General features: G+C 38.7%; 1 protein-coding gene and 1 long non-coding RNA gene across 16 annotated transcripts in view; one reads left to right on the top strand and one right to left on the bottom strand.

Moving 5' to 3' along the window:
• TERB1 (telomere repeat binding bouquet formation protein 1) overlaps window positions 1-18,725 on the top strand; it is a 49,720-nt gene extending 30,995 nt beyond the window's left edge. For 7 of the 15 annotated variants that reach the window (XM_077885996.1, XM_077886023.1, XM_077886006.1 and 4 more), the window contains 7 exons: window positions 2,606-2,940; window positions 4,495-4,556; window positions 4,851-4,958; window positions 11,077-11,226; window positions 11,537-11,599; window positions 15,797-15,968; window positions 18,573-18,725. In XM_077885996.1, the coding sequence (XP_077742122.1) occupies window positions 2,606-2,940; window positions 4,495-4,556; window positions 4,851-4,958; window positions 11,077-11,226; window positions 11,537-11,599; window positions 15,797-15,968; window positions 18,573-18,654 (972 nt within the window). In that variant the 3' untranslated portion in view covers window positions 18,655-18,725. Of the gene's footprint in view, window positions 1-2,605; window positions 2,941-4,494; window positions 4,557-4,850; window positions 4,959-11,076; window positions 11,227-11,536; window positions 11,600-11,934; window positions 12,080-13,463; window positions 13,485-15,416; window positions 15,455-15,796; window positions 15,969-18,572 lie in introns of those variants that run through there. The other 8 variants (XR_013373714.1, XM_077886007.1, XM_077886055.1 and 5 more) reach the window with 8 other exon arrangements.
• Window positions 18,691-20,629, bottom strand: LOC144306630 (uncharacterized). The gene is made up of 2 exons (XR_013373727.1): window positions 19,750-20,629; window positions 18,691-19,651 (listed from the first exon to the last, which is right to left on the bottom strand). It is a non-coding gene; the product is annotated as an uncharacterized LOC144306630 (long non-coding RNA).
• Between the last annotated feature and the right edge of the window lie 172 nt (window positions 20,630-20,801).

The raw sequence follows: 20,801 nt of genomic DNA, 5'->3' as shown, positions 1-20,801 counted from the left end.
TAGGATTAATTAGATGGGTCATTTTTGGAGAGAACTTCCAAAATCTGCTCTCCTGCCTAGAGATTGTCAGCCAGTTTTCTGGACTCAAAATGGGAGAAGAGAGCTTGTGGGTCTTAGTATTCAATATGTGAATATTTGCTTAGATTTGTTTTTTGAATAGTATTCTGCCTTTAGTTTTGTTTGGTGTCCTCCAATGTAGAGACTCTGTTTTATCCCTTCCAGAGATTCAACTTTCAACCTTGGGGAAAGATTCAGTTTCAACCTTCTGGTGTCAGTCAACACTGTGTATACACACAGACACACACATACTTAAATATATATATACACTTATGTATACAAGGGTCGAGATCTAGTAAAACAACTATGTGTTGTTGTTTTTTTTAAAAGATTTTATTTACTTATTCATGAGAGACACACAGAGAGAAGCAGAGACACAGGCAGAGGGAGAAGCAGGGTCCACGCAGGGAGCCTGACGATGTGGGAGACTCGATCCCGGGTCTCCAGGATCACACCCTGGGCTGAAGGTGGTGCTAAACTGCAGAGCCACTGGGACTGCCCTGTTGGTTTTTGTTTTGTTTTAATTTTATTTATTCATGACAGACACACAGAGAGGCAGAGACAAGCAGAGGGAGAAGCAGGCTCCATGCAGGGAGCCCGACGTGGGACTCGATCCAGGGTCTTAAGGATCACACCCCAGGCTGAAGGTGGCGCTAAACCGCTGGGCCACCCGGGCTGCCCTGTTGTTGTTGTTGTTGTGTTTTGTTTTGTTTTGTTTTGTTTTTTAAGAGGGCTCCACATCCAGCCTGGAGCCCAATGCCAGGTCTGAACTCACAACTCTGAGATTAAGACCTGAGCTGAGATCAAGAGTTGGATGCTCACTTGACTGAGCCACCCAGGCCCCCCTGTAATCCACCTATTTCTCAAACACTTTCATCCAGTCTTTCTATTTTTAGCACCATCTTCATCTCATCTTTAGACGTTCCAATACCTCCAATTCCTAAGCCTTTTTGAAACTTTGGCGGCACATCCTAGGTAGTTTCTTAACTTTTTCCATTGTCAGCTTTGGATTCAGCTTTATTTCCAAACTTGTGTTGCCTTTATTTCTTTCATTTCCCCTGTTCCTGTAGGTTTATGACTTTTTAAAATTTGTTGTTCAAGAGTGCCTGAGTGGCTCAGTCAGTTAAGCATCTGCCTTCAGCTCGGGTCATGACTAGGGTCCTGGGATTGAGCCCCACATTGGGCTCCCTGTTCAATGGGGAGGCTGCTTCTCCCTCTTCCTCTCCCTACTGTTCCCCTTGCTTGTGATCTCTCTGTCAAATGAATAAATTTTAAAAATATATATTTTTTAAATCCTGTTGTTCAGTTGGGTTTTTTGGAAGGCCAAACATAAATGGTGGTGTTAAATTCATCATCTTTACCAGAAGCCCTCTTTGTTTATCTCTTTATTTTAATATATTATCTTTTTAGAGAGAAAGTAGGGGGCAGAAGATGATGGAGAGAGAGAATCTCAAGCACACTCCCTCAGTCTCAGGACCCTGAGATCATGACCAGAGCTGAAATTAAGAATCAGACTCCCAACCGACTGAGCCACCTAAGCACTTCAGAAATAAAATTTTTTTAAGCAGGCACCATGCCCAATGTGGGGCTTGAATTCACAATCCTAAGATCAAAAGTTGCATGCTCTAGCAACTGAACCAGCCAAGCGACCCCTCCTTTATTTATTTACAGTTGCAGAATTGTCTGTTGGTGGATATGGTAGCTCTTTTTCTTAGCTGTTTATATTTCCTTTCCTGTTAACTGTTCATCTCCTTTTCCTACTTTTCTACATTGTTGTTAATCTTTTTCATATTTCATTGTCGTAGCTTTTTATAAGTGCTAATAAAAAATCATACCCCAATATATGACTTAATATATATTATTTTTAGATGTTTTGATTATCATTTGATTTTGCTTCTGACTCTTTATTCTTCTGAGTTCCTCCTCCACCTACTCACATTGTTCTTGGTCTGTACAGAACATTGAAAAACATTTTTCCTATGATCAAATATATATTTTTTCTTTTATGATTTATTGATTTTGTGTGATATTTGGAAAGGTCTTCTCCTTAAGAATGTTAAAATCGATTTTCTTTTAAAACATAAAGTTTTGGGATGCCTGGGTGGCTCAGTGGTTGAGCGTCTGCCTTCAGCTCAGGGCGTGATCCCAGTCCAGGAACCGAGTCCCTCAACAGGCTCCCTGCGTGGATCCTGCTTCTCCCTCTGCCCGTCTCTGCCTCTCTCTGTGTGTCTCTCATGAATAAATAAAATCTTAAAAAAGAAGTTTCATTTTCTGTATGACAATATTTAGCTCATTTTGACTATTTTTGTGTACATTCTGAGATTGGGATCCAATTTATTTTTTCCCCAGATGGCTACCCAGTTGTCCCCAGATTATTTATTGAATATATTCCCTTTTCTTCCAATGCATTTTATCATGTATATTGATTGTATATCATGTTCTATTGACTGTCATGAAATTTTCCTACATTATTTAAAGGGAGTGTAAATTGGATTATAAAGCAAACAGATTATCTTGAGATTATTTACTTGTCATTTTTACATTATAGGAAGAAATACAAAGAGAAAAAGATAAGGATAATGTTTCATCAGTGAACATAGATATTCAAAACACATTGAAACACCTCCATGCAGATAGTCTTGGCAGAGGTCCTACAGCAGAAGATAAAGATAAAAACCAGTCTAGAAAGCTTCAGAGTTATAAGTCCCATGGATGTGCAAATGATCACCAAATGAAGACCCTGTTAAAGAGTGCAAATCCAGTTGATGCTTGTTATAGGGAGAGTGTGCAAAATAAGACTTTATGTAAAGCCAATTCAAGCTATAATCAAAATTTACATGGACAAACAACTTTTGAAGAAAAGAATTCTGTTTCTCAATCGAGGTATAGTTTAATAATAATTTTTTCTAACTTTTATGTATTTAGATATTTTTTGTGCAGTACTTTGTGTCACACTGTTAGGCCCTGGATATAGAAATGATAAAACATGGTCTTGAGCCTAAATGGAAATATTGGGAAAGGAGTTTGGTTGGGGATGTATGAGCCTGTTCATCTAGAGCCTTGCATGTCATACTCAGGATTTGTGGTTTTCCCTCATGGGGCATGAAAGTCATTTGAGGATTTTAAATTGAGTAACATCAAATTTGAATTTTAGAAAGGATATTCAGAAAACTTAATCTGAAACCCTATACAGTGTGTAACAATGTATACATTGATAATCCATCAGCAATATAGCAAAAACCAGTTTGTAAATTTAATTTGATAAAAGGGAGTAGTGTGTGATGAAAATCTTCCTTAGATTTGCCTTCTTACTTATTCCTTGCATGTCACCTCCAGTTCATATCCTTTCTGCCTTAGATTGTTCGTGGGGCTGAACCTGGGATTGTAGCTTTTCTTAAACCCTTGTGTTCTTTCCTCGGTTCCTGGAGGCAAACTGAAGAGTATGCCGCTATATTCTGGAAAGGCTACAGAATGAACAGAATATTGGGGAGATGGATTACATTATCATCACCCCCTTTTTCCTTTTCAAAACAATTCTTGTTGTCAATTTTAGCTTGATTTCTCAGGAATGTGGAATCAGAGAGCATCAAGATATGTTCTCCAGGGCAGCCTGGGTGGCTCAGCAGTTTGGCGCCGCCTTCGGCCCAGAGCATGATCCTGGAGACCTGGGATCGAGTCCCACATCGGGCTCCCTGCATGGAGCCTGCTTTTCTCTCTGCCTGTGTCCCTCTCTCCCCTCTCTGTGTTTCTCATGAATAAATGAATAAAATCTTTAAAACAAAACAAGATGTGTTCTCCAGCCAGCCTTCATGCTCTCTGGTCCTCTGATTTTGTTCTTTTCTCTCCCCCTTTTTGCCCTTATTCTTTCCTATTTTTCTTTCTTTTCTTTAAGTTTATTTCAGTAATACCTATACCCAATGCAGGTCTCAAACCCATGATCATGAGATCAAGAGTCTTATGCTCTTCTGACTAAGCCAACCAGGTGCCCCATATTTTCTTCTTTTTTAAAAAAGATGTTTTATTTATTCATGATGGAAACAGAGAGAGAGAGAGGCAGAGACACAGGCAGAAGGAGAAGCAGGCTCCATGCAGGGAGCCCGACGTGGGACTTGATCCCTGGACTGCAGGATCATGCCCTGGGCCGGAGGCGGCGCTAAACCGCTGAGCCACCCGGGCTGCCCCCATATTTTCTTCTTTTATAATTTTTTCCCATGTTTCTGCTGGTATCAGTATTATTGTCCTTTAGAGTCTTGTATAACTCCACTTCTGGAAACCCGGCTATAACCATTACAAATGCTATTTTGGAAGACTTTAGTAGACCCTGGTTTCATCTCCTGGCTGCCAAATGCCCAGAATTACACCACTGCCTATAGGACCATTTGTCCATACATCAAACAGTATGTTTACTCTAATTATCTGGTGTCTCATTTCTTTTAGTGACCATGTTTTTAAACATCCAATTCCCATCAAAAATGGAAAGCCACAGTTGCCAGTAACAGGTATGATTAAAAATATTTCTTCTTTGATTTTTTTAAGAAAACATATTTAGGTGACTAAGATAGCTGAAAATGTATATTGGTATATTTGCATTATAACGTAAAAGCCATACCTTTGACTCTCTTTCTGGTGTAAGAGCTTCAATCATCTTTTATTGATAACCAGAATCTTTGTTTATCTACTAGGATGATTAGATATGTAGTACTGTGCTAAAGTTTATGAAAATATTGAAAACTAATATATTACATCAATGTCCAGTCCTTTTCATTAATCAAAAGAATCTTACATGTTGCAGTTTTTTTTTCCAGATCCATTTACATTATGTTCAGATATAATAGATGAAGAAGCCATCAGTTTTCTGGCAACAGACAATCATCCCAAAATGTTAAAGTATAGATGCTCAGGTAAATATTCTTCAATTACAGTTGTTTTGTAATTAAAACTTTGTATGATATTAATTAACTAGGATTTGTAATAATTCTATCTGTGTGATTTAAACTTTATTTCCTTTGAAGAAATTTAACAGTTTGGGGTATAATAAAACATTCAGATCAATACTTCCTGTCTGCACTAGCCTGTGTTCCCAGTATTTATTTGTAAGAATCACCACAGCTAATACTTTTTGTTACTTTATTCTATTTTTATCACAATTAATACCATCTACAAATTTAACTTTATTGAGTAAGGTAAACATTTTTTATATTTTCAGAGTGCCAATAGGTATGTATTCTGAATAATGCTTTAAACACAAGACATTAAGTATTCTTTAAAAATACATTAAATAAAAAAAATAAAAAAAATAAAAAATAAAAATAAAAATACATTAAATATTAAACAATATCTATTTTTTATGTCTATTGTTAATATGTAAATGTTTCTAGTGTTCCATGCCCCATTATTTTATTTTTTCTGCAAGATCCCTATAATAAATGTTCCACAATGCTTAACCTGACCTCCCTTCCCCTCCATACCCTAATATTTCCTCTTTTAGGGTCTCACTCTGCTCTATGGACAAAATTGAGGCTATTCTATGTTAGGCTCAAAATAACATTCTTTAGTCTTGGATGTAAAGTTTGTCTCTAGTGCTCTAAAACTTAGCTATATCTAACTATAATCTGAATCCCATCTCTTTTTCCTCCCTGTTTTAGTACTTATGAAGTCTTTCTTTTCATTACCTTTCTATTCTTTAGCTCCTTTTGTCCCGCCATAAACTATGTTTATTTCTCTTCATCTAAAAAAGAAAAATTTTATGGCGCCTGGCTAGCTCATTTAGAGGAGCATGCAACTCTTAATCTCAGGGTTATGGGTTTGAGCTTCATGTTGGGTATAGAGATACTGAAGTAAATAAAAATTTTAGAAAAGAGAGAGAGAGAAGGAAAAATCTAAATACTTGATGTGACTTGCTGTCTCTTCAAGTATTCAGCCACTCTTTCTTTCATCATTGCCAGACGCTTTTTCTCCTTTCTCTTTCAATATATTTATTCCCTTCTTAACTCCCTGCAATCTGACTTCTTTTATTGCCATTCTACTAAACTTAAATGTTAAAGATTACCTGAAGTCTCTTTTGTTTTTCTGCCCAAACCAGTGACTTTTTAAAAAATTCGTATCCTCTTTAGTATCTCTGCACTATTGACTATCATTCCTTGAAATCTTTCCCTCTCAGTAGTTTAAAGATACACTTTCCCAACCATCCACCCAGGCTCCCTGGAGGTCTGCAGTGAACTCACAAGAGCACTACACAATACTTTAAATTTTAAGTGAAACACAAAACATTCAACATCTTTTGGATACTACAGGCACTACTAGCTCAGAGTCATTTACAGTTTCAGCATTAGATTGCATTACATTCCTTTTGATGATGTCATGTCTTTGTGGAGCTGGGCTTTCAGTGGCTGTGATTAAAAGCAAGCACCACATGAAAATAATGTGGAATAAGAGATGAGGGTGGCAGTGTCAGTCAGATTCTGAGGTTTGAAAAGTTGTGCTGTACTTAGTAGGTGCATATAACCCATTAGGATTAATTGTGCTTAATAAGAATGAAATTTGGGGCACCTGGGTGGCTCAGTGATTGAGCATCTGCCTTTGGCTCAGGTTGTGATCCTGGCGTCTTGGGATCAAGTCCCGCATCAGGCTCCCTGTGAGGAGCCTGCTTTTCCTTCTGCCTGTGTCTCTGCCTCTCTCTCTCTGTGTCTTTCATGAATAAATAAATAAATAATCTTAAAAGAATGAAATTTAAATATTATTTTCCTTTAAAAATTTTTATTTCCTTATTTCTTAGAGTGCACATATGGGAGTGGGGGAGGAACAGAGGAAGAGGGAGAAGCAAATTCTGGGCTGCATGTGGGGCTTTATCCCATGACCTTAAGATCATGACCTGAGCTGAAATCAAGAGTTGGATGCCCAACCAACTCAGCCACCCACATGCCCCTATTATTTTCTTTCTTTTTTTTTTTTTTTTTTAGCAAACACACGAGGGTTTATTTACAAGCTCCAGCATGGGTCCAAATGCCCCTATTATTTTCAATTTACGTGTATTATTTTTTCAAATGGTTACTAAATTATTAGAACATAAATACATAGTAAGATGTTTTGGACTTAACAGATAATCAGTATTTCTTTGGCCCAGGGGTGCTGTAAAAAGATCACCAAGAACTTAGGGATGCCATGAAGTAGAAAAATTTGGGAACCTCTGGTTGGAAGTATTTCAGAAGGCAGAGTGGATGATTTAAAGCTGTTAACTCCCTTTCACCCCTTACTTGTTTGAGATGGTTCTTTCCTAGTCCTTTCTTCAGTAATAATTCATTCATTTAACAGACACTTAGGGAGTATTTGTCCTGTGGCAGGCATGGGTATCAAAGATGAATAGAACTCAGTCCTTAAGTCTAAAAGCCACGCCATTTTACCACCTATATTGCTTTATTTTTCTGTTCCTGCCCCATTTCTACAGATTTCCCCCAAGACATAATCTGTAGCACTTACTCAGCACTGTTGAAGCATTTACTTTTGTGGCATCAACTATCATTTTAATGATGATTTTCAAATCTGTATCTCTCTACTGGGCTTCTACCTTGGGTTATAGCCTCATTCCTCTATTTTCAGCTGTGTCCAGGATATACTCATTTCAATATCTTGTTTTTAACTTTAAGCTTATTGTATTCAAAACACATCTTCCTCCCTCTTAAATTGCCTTACTTCCACCCAGTCCATTTCTATTAGTGTTGTTGCTATTCTTCTGGCCTCCCAAATTTCAAACCTTAAATCATCTATAATCATTTTTTTCTCTTTACATCTCCTATTTCTGGTCTGTCAAGTTTGGTTCTTTTTTTCATTCCCACATAGGCCTTTTTACTCATGCCTCAATTGCACCAACTTTCTAGCAGTCTTGCAGTTTCGAGTCTTTTTTTTTTTTTTTTTTTTTTTTATTTACTTATGATAGTCACAGAGAGAGAGAGAGACAGAGGCAGAGACACAGGCAGAGGGAGAAGCAGGCTCCATGCACCGGGAGCCCGATGTGGGATTCGATCCCGGGTCTCCAGGATCGCGCCCTAGGCCAAAGGCAGGCGCCAAACCGCTGCACCACCCAGGGATCCCTGCAGTTTCAAGTCTTACCAAGCCCCAGATATAATGTGCATGTTAACTTCTCTAACATGTGCTTTTTATCATGTCACCAAGCTAAAGAACCCTCAGCGCTTCTCTGTAACTCATGGACTCAAACTCTCTGCCTGGCTTTTAAATTTTTTGAGATCTTGTTCTGCTTCTACTTGTTAAATTTTATTGCATATTTGTTCTCTTTAAGTCTGTCAGAAAGTTGCCATCCTTATCCTAAACTTTGTCATTCAATCAACTTCAGGTTGCTTAAGAATTTTCCTAAGCTTTTCCATTATCCCAACAGCTTATCATTCACCAATTTTTACCTCGGAAATCTCTTCATTCTCCCTGTAAATGTCCTGTTGCACAGTCCCCTCATTTATATTCTGGACTGTTGAAGTAACCCCTCAAATGATCCTCCTACCTTCATGTAAGCTTTCTATGAGACAAACGAAAGTCATTTCCCTGCTTAATAAATATCCTTTAGTTCCTCCCCACTGACTTAAAGATAGTGAGAAATACTTAGCATGGCTTTCAAGATTATTCTTATCTGGCCCTCCCAACCTTTACTAGCCTCAACTTTCCTCCCACATTTCTCTCATACCTTGTACTCTAGCCACACCAAAGTACCTACAATTCTCTGAGCACACTATGCTTTTTTGCTTTTTGGTGATTCTGCACATGTTCATTGTTCTTGAAATATCTTCATCCCAGCCAACTTCCTGCCTGGCTAACTTCTAGTCCTTTAGGAATGGGCCACTAATAACATTAGGTGATAGGCAGATGGGGAACTTTATAATGAATGGATGTGGCTAGCATCACCCAAACCTAGTGATCAATCTTAACATTAAGAAAACAGAGAGAGAGGGGATCCCTGGGTGGCTCAGCGGTTTAGCGCCTGCCTTTGGCCCAGGGCGTGATCCTGGAGTCCCAGGATCAAGTCACACGTCGGGCTCCCTGCATGGAACCTGCTTCTTCCTCTGCCCGTGTCTCTGCCTCTCCCTCCCTCTCTCTCTGTGTGTCTCTCATTAATAAAATAAATAAAATCTTTATTTTTTTAAATAAAATATTAAAAAAAAGAAGGAGATACTTTATGTGTCTGTTAATATGATGCAGTAAGAAGTCCGCAATATTGCCTGTGATGAGCTATACTAAAAACCATTGAATTGGGGCACCTCGGGGGCTCGGTCAGTTGAACATCTGACTCTTGATTTCTGCTTCATGATCTCAGGATCATGGGATTGAGCCCCCATGTCAGGCTCTGTGCTTGGTAGGGAATCTGCTTGGAGGTTCTCCTACCCCTCTCTCCACTCCTTGTTTTCTCTCTCTGTAAAATAAAAATAAAAATAAAAAATAAAGTAGGGGTGCCTGCGTGACTCAGTGGGTGAAGCATTTAACTTCGGCTCAGGTCATGATCTCAGGGCCCTGAGATCGAGTTCTGTGTTGTACACCCTGCTTAGCAGGGAGTCTGCTTGACCCTCTCCCTCTACCTCTCCCCCAAATTGTGTTCACTCATGCTCTCTCTCAAATAAATATTTTAAAATAAATCTTAAAAAAAACCCACAATTGAATCTGAATCCTATCACTCATCCAGATCTGATTACTGGTTTTACTAGTTTATTGGACACACACAGGAACATTTTAAAGCATTTAACTAGAATATAATCAGTGAAACCTAGCCTTTGGGTAGCTCCATAGTACAAATGACCCAGTGTCTACATAAGTAAATGATAAAGAGGAAGAGAGGAGAATTTATAGATTAAGAGAAACTCAAGAGGGACGCCTGGGTGGCTTAGCGGTTAAGCATCTGCCTTTGGCCCAGGGCGTGATCCTGGAGTCCTGGGATTGAGTCCCGTGTCAGGCTCCCTGCATGGGGTCTGCTTCTCCCTCTGCCTGTGTCTCTGCCTCTCTTTCTCTCTCTCAAGAATAAATAAAATCTTAAAAAAAAAACTCAAGAGACCTTTCAATTGAATGTAATGATGGACCTTCTTCGGATCATGGTTTAAACAAACCAACCATAAAAAGAAAGCTTAAAAAAAAAAAAAAAGAAAGAAAGTTTTGAAATCATGAGGAAATTTTAACACTTACTGGTTATTAGATTATATTAGGTATAATTTTTTTAGGCTTGATAATGGTTTTATGTGTTTGGAGGAAAGAGTCCTTCTCTGTTAGAGTTGCATATGAAGTATTTACAGATGAAGTGATACTTTAATGTCAGTTTCAGGCTTCATAATCCAGTATATACATGGGGGGCAGATCAGAGTATAGGGGGTTGTAGACAAATATGACTGACCATGACAATAATTATTGAAGGTGAATGAGAGCTATGTGGAAGTTCATTATACTTTTCCCTTTACTCTTGTGTCTTTGAAATTTTCCTTAATAAAACATTAGGAAAAAAAAGAAAACTGGGCATTAGAGTCACTTCTTTTGGATATCTTCCTTTTTTTTAAATTTTTTTTTATTTTTTTTATTTATTTATGATAGTCACAGAGAGAGAGAGAGAGAGGCAGAGACACAGGCAGAGGGAGAAGCAGGCTCCATGCACCGGGAGCCTGATGTGGGACTCGATCCCGGGTCTCCAGGATTGCGCCCTGAGCCAAAGGCAGGCGCCAAACCGCTGCACCACCCAGGGATCCCTGGATATCTTCCTAATAGTGACTCCTGCTCAGAACTTAACCAAGCTAGACAGTCCTTTTATATATATCACCCTAACTGTTCACACCTATTGTGTGTTTACACACAGTATTGTAACACTTATCTCACAGTATTGTATCTGTTGTCTTTAATCCTTTATGACAGAATTTCTTGACATATTTATAATTAAGTTCCTGATTTCACTTCAGTTACCATCATAAAGATATTTGCTTTTATAGATTTGTTATTAGCTATTTTGTAATAATCTATACATCATTTTACTTTGTTTTCTTTTAGGTTGCATAGCAGTAGGAAAATCTCTGAATAGCCGAAATTTTAGCAAGCTCTTGCACTCTTGCCCATACCAGTGTGATCGTCATAAAGTCATTGTGGAAGCTGAAGACAGATATAAAAATGAACTAAGGAAATCACTTATCTGTAACAAAAGTAATTAATTCAGCAGCTTTGAAACTGTAATTATGACTATACCTTCTGAGCTGTGATCCAGAACATTAAATATATTAAAAAACTAGAGACCAAAATAATGTTGAAAAGAAAATGTCTATGAGAAACCAGTGTTTTAAGATGTACCCAGGGAACAGATTTAGTCTCTGGTGGTTTAAAAATTCTTCCTAATCCATCTAAGAATTCCCACTAGAAGGTGGGGGGGAGGTGTGTAGGAAATACCATACTAATGGAATTAACGTGCTCTTACTCAGATTGATATTTTATCCTAAATGTTTTCTGTATTTTTCAGAAATTCTGCTGACCCCACGTAGAAGACAACTCAGTAGTGAATCTGCTACTTCTGAAAGAATAAGTGAATATATTTAATTTTTAAATAAACCTAAATTGCATATAGTTCTGAGAAAAAGAGGACAGCTGCAGGATTGTTCTCAGTCTCATCATTAATGGTTCTTAAATGATAACCCTTGGCTCTGAAGAGGGCCATAGTTTCTAAAACAAGAGCCTTCCCACTTTCCTTCCTCGTGTTGCTTTCTCCCCCATTGTTTGTCAGCTGAGGAAGAAGCAGAAGGAAACATTAAGTACCTAATATGGATTAGGTGTTTCATAGACGTTTCCTTTAATTCTTATAATAATGTTATAAGGTAGGTTTTGTTTTTTTAAAAGATTTTATTTATTTATTCATGAGAGACACACAGAAAGAGAAGCAGAGACACAGGCAGAGGGAGGAGCAGGCTCCATGCAGGGAGCCTGACATGGGGCTAGATCCCGGATCTCCAGGATCACACTCTGGGCTGAAGGCGGCGCTAAACCATTGAGCCACCCAGGCTGCCTGGTAGGTTTTATTTTATTCCCACTTTAAGGTAAAATGAGTTGGCAAATGGCAGAGCTTACATTCAAATGCAAGCCTGTCTTTTTTCAGAAGCCCCTCTTCTAGCCTCTGGATCACATGTCTATTTTAAGAACAAAATTATTCTCCTATGTGTAAGTGCTTCAGAGAGATTTTGCAGCAAATTTTGGTTCATAACTATAGCACTTCACACCACCAGAATTGAAGAGACAAATAGTATATACTTCAAAACCCTGCTTAAAAATCAAAATACTTCTTAAACAATGAGTTAACTTCTAAGAATTTTTATTTAATTACAGGTTAACATTTCAAGTTTGTCACCATTCTAAGTTTATTAGAGACTTAACATTATCATTTTCTTCTCTTCATATCGAATTAATACCTGCAGAGTAAGAATAAGCAGTTGAGCACCTTACTTGTCAAAAAAACCCTGGAATTTAGTAATATCTATAGAGTTATTCTGTTATTTATTGCAGAAATATTTAGACTTGATACATATGGAAACATTTTGCTATATATTTACCTGGACATTTTTACTTCCAAAGCCTTAAAGGAAATGTCAAGTTTACTGTTTTTTTTTTTTTTTTTTTTTTTTTTTTTTAAGTAATCTCTAGACCCAGTGTGGGGCTCAAACTCACAACCCCAAGATCAAGAGTCACGTGCTCTACCAACTGTGCCAGCCAGGCACCCCTCGAATTTACTTTTTATATCTGGATCTTTTTCTTTTCTTTTCTTTTCTTTCTTTTCTTTTCTTTTCTTTTTCTTTTCTTTAAGATTTTATTTATTCATGAGAGACAGAGAGAGGCAGAGACATAGGCAGAGGGAGAAGCAGGCTCCATGCAGGGAGCCCAATATGGGACTCTATCCCAGGACCCCAGGATCATGCCCTGAGCCAAAGGCAGATGCTCAACTACTGAGCCACCTAGGTCTCCCTGGATCTTCTTCTAAGTTAAAAGTTTTGCATGAAAATTAAAATTACATACAGTACTCCTATAGGGCAGCCCACCTTTTGAAGTAATGTTTTCTGTAGAAACTGTTAGAAAATGGTTACTTTTCCATAGAAACATGTTGTACTTGGAAAATTTGCTTTTGACAAGGAGTTGACATCAAATTAATAATGGATTTTTTCAACAACATGATTTAAAAGCAAATATATAACAACTAAAAATATATTATGATCATTTTACATAGTAAACTCATTTCCAGAGCCTCATGAAGTGAACATAATTATGGTTATATTTGATTATACAGAAGGATCCTAAATACTGTTAAGTGATATCCAGCTCATAAATACATGTGTCTTTTTTGTAAGAATCGCTTTAGCTAAAACCAAATAGTCAATAATTTGGCCTGTTTGTTTTTTTTTTAGAATTTGGAAAGGCATCTTGAGGTATGGAGTAGTTTGGTCTTATATCTCTTTTACAAGCAGGCTAGGAATTTTGGATATGTTGCCATTTTCTCCCCTTGATTTCCGTTTCTTTTCAAGAGACAGTTATGACTATAAGTTTGGTTGTAAGTTACATTCAAATTTGGAACCATTCTTTTGAGAAGAGACCATTGCAGCATCTGAGCTTTTAAAGAGCCTTGGCTCTCGTTCAGGATGAACTGGTGTGTTGAGAAGGTTTGAAAAATAAGGGTCTCTAGAACTGAGCCTTCTTGCCTACTTTCCCCTACTCTTTCCTAACATTCAATCAATATTAAGAGGAGTGCTAAAGGAGCCACAGAAGAGAAGCCTTGCGGGGTAGAGCTGCTTCCTCGTAGGCTGCTGCAGTAACCTTTGAGAATTGGGCACAGTTATAGGACTCAGTGAGATGGCAGATGCATTAGAAAAGTCGGAATTGTCTTTATGTGAACAACTTCCAAATGCTAGTATCCTGAACATTGTAATAATCTGTCCATTTCTGAATATAATGAATTCAAATCATTTAGCAAGTGAAGTTGAAATCCTGTATTTCTTGGGTAACAGCAGTTTTCCAGTAGACCCAAAAGTAAAGAGTAAATTTATTGATAAGTTTTTTGTTTGTTTGTTTTTTAAGATTTATTTATTGAGAGAGAGTAAGCACAAGAGCACAAGCAGGGGGAGTAGCAGAGGGAGAGGGAGAAGCAGACTCCCCGCTGAGCAAGGAGTCTGACTTGGCTTGATCCCAGGACCCTGGGATCATGACCTGAGCTGAAGGCAGACTCTTAACCAACTGAGCCACACAGGAGCCCCCATTGATAAGTTTTGAAACACTTTTTACCACTAAGTTTTTTCTTTCCACAAAATATTTATTGATCATCTGCTATGTGTCAGACACTGTTTTAGGCACTGGGGATGCAATGGTTTGCAAAACAGACAAAATTCTTATCTTCATGGAGCTTACATTCTAAGTAATACCATTAAGTAATAATCAGACATTATTTTCAATGATTTCTCAGCCTTCTGCTGGTAATATTTTCATTACTGTTTTAAAAGATCTGAACTATGGCTCTGTTCCTAGGAAAAGCCTAGGAAAGGTAGACAAATGGCTAACAGTCTTGACCTGCAGGGGCAAGATTTTTTTCTTTTTTTTTTTTTTAAGATTTTATTTATTTATTCATGAGAATCAGAGAGAGAGAGAGAGAGAAAGGCAGAGACACAGGCAAAGGGAGAAACAGGCTCCATGCAGGGAGCCCGACACGGGACTCAATCCTAGGACACCAGGATCAGGCCCTGGGCCGAAGGCAGGCACCAAACTGCTGAGCCACCCAGGGATCCTCAAGGGCAAGATATTCTAAGGTTGTCTCGCCCCAACTATTTCAAGTCCTACTGAAGTAAATAGCAGCCTTAAGTGGAAATAGAAAACATTTCTCCTTATCAGCATCTATCCACAAAGATAACAGGAATTAGCAATGAATGAAAAAGCTTAAAGAAGGTACGTCTGGGTGGCTCAGCGGTCAGGCTCCCTGCATGGAGCCTGCTTCTCCCTCTGCCTGTGTCTCTGCCTCTCTCTCTCTCTCTCTCTCTCTCTGTCTCTCATGAATAAATAAATAAAATCTTAAAAAAAAAAAAGGTTAAAGGAAAACTATTTCCTAGTAATCATTACCAGAAGATAGTTATGTTTATAGATACCAATTATATATATATATATATATACTTTCTGTTTTAGAAAGTATCCTTAAAAACCAGATTAGTAACCTCCCCTTGTGCAGCCTATTTTTTGAGTTTTAGTAAGCTGAGCACCCATATAGGTAATGAATGTGTTTTTTAAAATGAATTTCAAAAGACCCTTATTCTTTAAAAATATTATCAAGCCTGTTAATTAAAATAACAAGTGTTGATATTCATTTTTATTCTGTGAAGTAATGGAGCCCTTTGGGAAGACTGTATCTGTAAGATAGGTAAGCTGTTTATTAATTGTCCTCACAAGAATATTGAGAGAATTAACAATCAAATGTTTATAAATTTTTGTGTTTCTTGATTGAAAGATGTTGCAGGTATTATTACAATGGGATTAAGTTACAGTTATTGAAGAATTCACAGTGATAAGGCCTAGCTTCATAGTAGGCACTCAATTTTAAAAGTGACATGGATTTCTCTATGATGAATAGCGCAGGCATGAAGCTTTCTCACTATGTAGTTCATATCCTTAGAATAAGTTAAGCACTTATTTGGGTCTCAAGAAGAGTCCCTTTTTTTTTCCAGCAAGTACTAATACATTCTAAAATTCTCATTAATTACAGAAAAAAGAAGAATTCGTAAAAACTTTACTGAAGAAGAAATAAATTACCTTTTCAATGGAGTTAAGAAAATGGGAAATCATTGGAATTTAATTTTGTGGTCTTTCCCCTTTCAGCAAGGACGGAAGGCTGTGGATCTTGCTCATAAATACCACAAGCTGACCAAACACCCCAAGTGTGTAGCTCCTTGATTGGAATACTTGTTAGTTTGAACTCTTAAAATACAATGCCTTGAGGAAACACAATTTAAAATATTCTTCTAAACTCTCATGAAACAGGGAATCTGAAAACAGGAATACTGTTTTAATTACATACTTTTTGTGATGCTTTATCTCATCAAATTATTAAAGTCATTTATAAAATAATAAATTTTTAATGTGTAGCTTAGTAAAACAAAATTCCTTTGTAAGGTCAAACATTTGTTTAGGATTACGCTTTTATTTTTCTTTAAGCTCAAAGAACACAGTTCAGAGAAAAAAAATGATCAACCTTTAAATATTATTTGACATTATATTGTAATGGATACCATGTGAGACATTTGGACTTTAGTATATTCTTACTCAGTGGAAGTTCTTCCCCAGAACTTAGAATAGTTTTCCAAGCTGTTCAAGTAAAATTCCCACACATTAAATCAATGTTTAACATTCTGTTAACTAGGGCAGCCCTGGTGGTTTAGTGGTTTAGCGCTGCCTTCAGCCTGGGGTGTGATCCCGGAGACCCAGGATCGAGTCCCATGTCGGGCTCCCTGCATGGAGCCTGCTTCTCCCTCTGCCTGTGTCTCTCTGCCTCTCTCTCTCTGTGTCTCTCATTAATAAATAAATGAACCTTAAAAAAAATTCTGTTAACTAAAATGTTCCTCTTCAAGAGGCTGATAGTGCAGTTCCTTTGAATACTCCCGAATTCTATGGTCATGTTCACTTCTTTTTGGTGTATGTTTTTTTGCTTTTGCTTTTTTTTTTTTTTTAAGATTTTATTTATTTACTCATGAGAGACACAGGGAGAGAGAGAGAGAGAGGCAGAGACACAGACAGAAGAGAAGCAGGCTCCATGCAGGGAGCCCGGTGCGGGACTCGATCCTGGGACTTGATCCTGGGACTCCAGGATCACGCCCTGGGCTGAAGGCAGGTGCCAAACCACTGAGCCACCCAGAGATCCCCTGCTTTTGCTTTTTAAAAGCTTGGAACATTTTTTTAAATTGCTTGTTTTTTTTAATATTTTATTCATGAGAGACACAGGGAGAGAGAGAAAGAGAGAGGCAGAAACACAGGCAGAGGGAGAAGCAGCTCCACGCAGGGAGCCCAATGTGGGACTTGATCCCGGGACTCCAGGATCACGCCCTGGGCTGAAGGCAGGCGCCAAACTGCTGAGCCACCCAAGGATCCCCAAATTGCTTGTTTTTAAACAAAATTTGACCTCAATTTCCTATTTTTCTTATTCTTTTCATATTCCTATCATGATCCCTAAAGGATGCTATTGCAGCCTGTATTATACTTAAAATGCTGTTGCTGTGGCAAAGTGATTAAGTATCAGGGCCTCAAAGCTTACCTGTGCTTATAGGTATTTGGGTGTATACCCATTGGCTCACTGCTTCATGTCATTGTAGGTCTCTGACTTAATGATAGAAATACTATTTCTTCAGTCCCAAAATGTATTTCCCTATAAGTTTGTATTCTTTTACCTTTTCACATCCTATTTCTACTTTTCACATCCTAACTATTTCTACTTTGATAAACTCAGAATTTTTATTTATTTTTTAGTTTTCTGATCCACAATGAAAGTTCCAGAGAGAGCCAATATGCAGAAAGTTTTCTATTTAAATCTAAAATGTCCTTTTAAACAAAAGATTAATTTTCATTTAGGAAAATTCCTTATAGTGTTTAAAGTGTGAATGAATCTCGTCCATTATCAGTATTTCCTAAGCACTATGGGGATTATTTAAATAGTTTGGTGGGTTATTTTGATTTGTACTTCTCAGGATTTATGAAAATTATTTTAGGTCAAAGGAGAAAATATTTTGTCTGTTGTTTCAGCCATATTGGTTTAGATAACCAAGTTGTTTCCTAAATTGTTCAGATACAACTTAAACATATTTTTCCACTTCAGTTGGGTCCCAGATAATACTTCTTTTATTGATTGGAAGAGATGTATGTAACAGAAAAACCAAACACTGCTTAAGTGAAGCATCCTCAAAAATATGACATTCTATAGCTTTTTTTTAAAATTTTTATTTATTTATGATAGTCACACACACACAGAGAGAGAGAGAGAGAGAGGCAGAGACACAGGCAGAGGGAGAAGCAGGCTCCATGCACCACCGGGAGCCCAACGTGGGATTTGATCCCGGGTCTCCAGGATTGCGCCCTGGGCCAAAGGCAGGCGCCAAACCGCTGCGCCACCCAGGGATCCCACATTCTATAGCTTAGACACTGATTTGTTTCAGTTACTGAGGCTGTATTTAAAATAAGCAATATTGGGGTGCCTGGGTGGCTCAGTTGGCTGAGTGTCCAACTCAGGTCATGATCTCAGGGTTGTGAGATTGAATTCTGTGTCTGAGCTCCATGCTGGGTGTGGACCTGCTTAAGATTCTCTCTTTCCCTCTGCCCTTCCCCACCTATAAAAAAGTAAGAATTAAGAAAAGGAAATAACCAATACTATATTGCCTTCTGAACCGTTGGAATTTTATCCTAACCTTTGACTAACTTTTAGTTAACATGAGCTGCTCCTTTTTCCTTCAAACAAATATTTGGTAATAAAATAAATTTATTATTTATTTTATCAGGCATATCAAAAGGAAAGGCATATCAAAAGGAAAAAAGAAGGCATATCAAAAGGAAAGCCAAGGAATGATGACATATATTTGAACTGTTTGACTTTAGGAATTCAGACCTGGCCAAATCAACAGGGAATAAAAAATTATTTTAATAATAACAGACCTTTGGAGTTGGAACTGATATCAGTTATAGTTTGCTGCAAGAGGCATGAATTGCTGTACAACAACCTGGATATTGGTGGCTCTTTAATTTTATGTAAATCCTCAGAAACATGGAATCTACTAAGGGTGATAATTGATGGTCATTTCTTCTTTATACTTAATGAAATGTGCCTTCCTCAAGTACCTTTTGTAGAACCACAGAAGTTGAATTTCTTTTCTACATACCAGTCCTTGAGAAAGGTAAAGAATAGGTATCCATCACTTCTTTTCCCTCTGCATTCTTTATGTTTCATGCTGATAAGCCCCATTTTCCTCAGCAGAACAGTGTCCTCTCTTATGAGCTTACTCACTGACCACTGACACTTCTTTGTCTTTATAAGCTGTGTCCAGAAAGTAATGTGGCTTGACTGCAAGAGTAAGGAATCAGCTTTGCAGGGCCCAATGAGGTTTCATGGACTTCACCTAAGATACTTCTGGTTATTCTACATGACCATCTCTCAGACTGTAGTCAATATAGTTAAAATTTACAGATCATAGTTTTAACTGATTTCTGTTTTGTTCTTAGGCATTTATTTTTAACCCCACTACTTTAGTAGTCTGTTAAATTTTATCTTGCTAGATATAATCTGTACCCAGTTTGTCATCCAGTATATTAGGCATCCTTTCCTGCTTCAGGTCACCCACAGCTTAAGTGTGCTGCTGCATTCTCATCCAAGTCACTGATGGCAACTTGAGTTGGTTGGGTCAGGTTCCTAGCAGTCTCTGGTTGTTCCTGCTCATCAGCCCCCTCTGGGCCTAGTGTTTAACCTGCCTCAATGTTATCACTCAACTTAAAATTTTCACTTTCTTGTCTATGATGTGAATTGCCAGATGCTCTGTTGAAAACTGCATTTGCTACGTCTGCAGCATTCTCTTGCCTGGTATTCCTGCAAAAAAGAGAAAGACTGTAAATCTGGTCCTATCTTTTCCTTTTCCAACTGGTCACATTGGAGTGTTCTACCTAGGGCTGATGAAGTTCACTGACCTGTAGTTGCAAACTCCCATCTTCTGTCCTGTGAAAATTTAGACACTGCTTGCCCTTTTACAATTTAACACTTGCCGGATTTCCAAGGATGTAACCCTTAATGGGTTTTCACTCTCATTGTCTTGTTTGAACCTTACTTTCAGGTTGGCAGATGCTATGCCCATTTGCTGGATCCTGTAACTCTTGCTGCCAACATTTTTGGCAGAGCTGGATCAGAATTCTACTAAGCTCATGTAGGTGGTTACTTTTCTGCCATATCCCACTTCCTTGTGATATTTAGAAATGCCTTGTACAGTGAGCTGTTTTCCACAGAGGGTAGCAAGAGCCCTCAGAGGCCACACCTAGTTATGCTAGAAGGTGAAATGTCCCCCCTTCCCATTACTTTCTTATGATTGTCTCTCCTTGACCTTTATTCTTTCATTTTCTTTCCTCCAGCCCCGCACCCCCATCCCTGCTGCCCGCTAGAAAGGAAATGAAAGCCTATTTCTTGTGTGAAATGCTGGCTACTTGGAAATGCCGTTTTTGCAAACCCACGAACAAACTCGAGTGTTTTGTTTACGGCGGCAAGGCACTACTTTGCGGTTTTGGTAGGGTCAAGGAAAGGAGGTGGAAAGGGGAATATAAGGATTTGAGGGTCTCGCTTAAGGTCCTCTCTCCACGCGGGGCTTGGTGAGCATGAGGCCAAGTTCATGCTACAACAGTTTATGTAGGCGCGGTGAGTAAGATTTAAGTACTGAGGTGCCATCTTTAGTAGGGGGTCCTCGGGCAGGTTTCTTGAGCTTTGCAGACTTCAGGCTCCTTGTCTGTAAAAGGGTTAGCTGGGCTTCGGTGAGATAACGTGGGAGCGGGGCACTGTGGCCACCGGCCTCGCGTTTGGCCGCCCGGCCCCCGACGGCGCTCGGCGGGCGCGCGGCGGGACGGGGACCCCAGTTCGGGTGCGCCGGCGCCCCTTGGCCAGCAGAGGCCGCGCGCGCCCCGGGCCGGGCGGCTCCCGCCGCCGCCGCCGCCGCCTGTCTGCGCATGGCTGCCCCGGCGGCCGCCTGACCGCCGCC

Source organism: Canis aureus, chromosome 3 (genome assembly GCF_053574225.1).
Source record: "Canis aureus isolate CA01 chromosome 3, VMU_Caureus_v.1.0, whole genome shotgun sequence".
NCBI classification, from domain to species: Eukaryota; Metazoa; Chordata; class Mammalia; order Carnivora; family Canidae; genus Canis; species Canis aureus.
The sequence above is the reverse complement of the archived record's forward strand: the minus strand, read 5'-3'. Positions and strand labels throughout refer to the sequence as shown.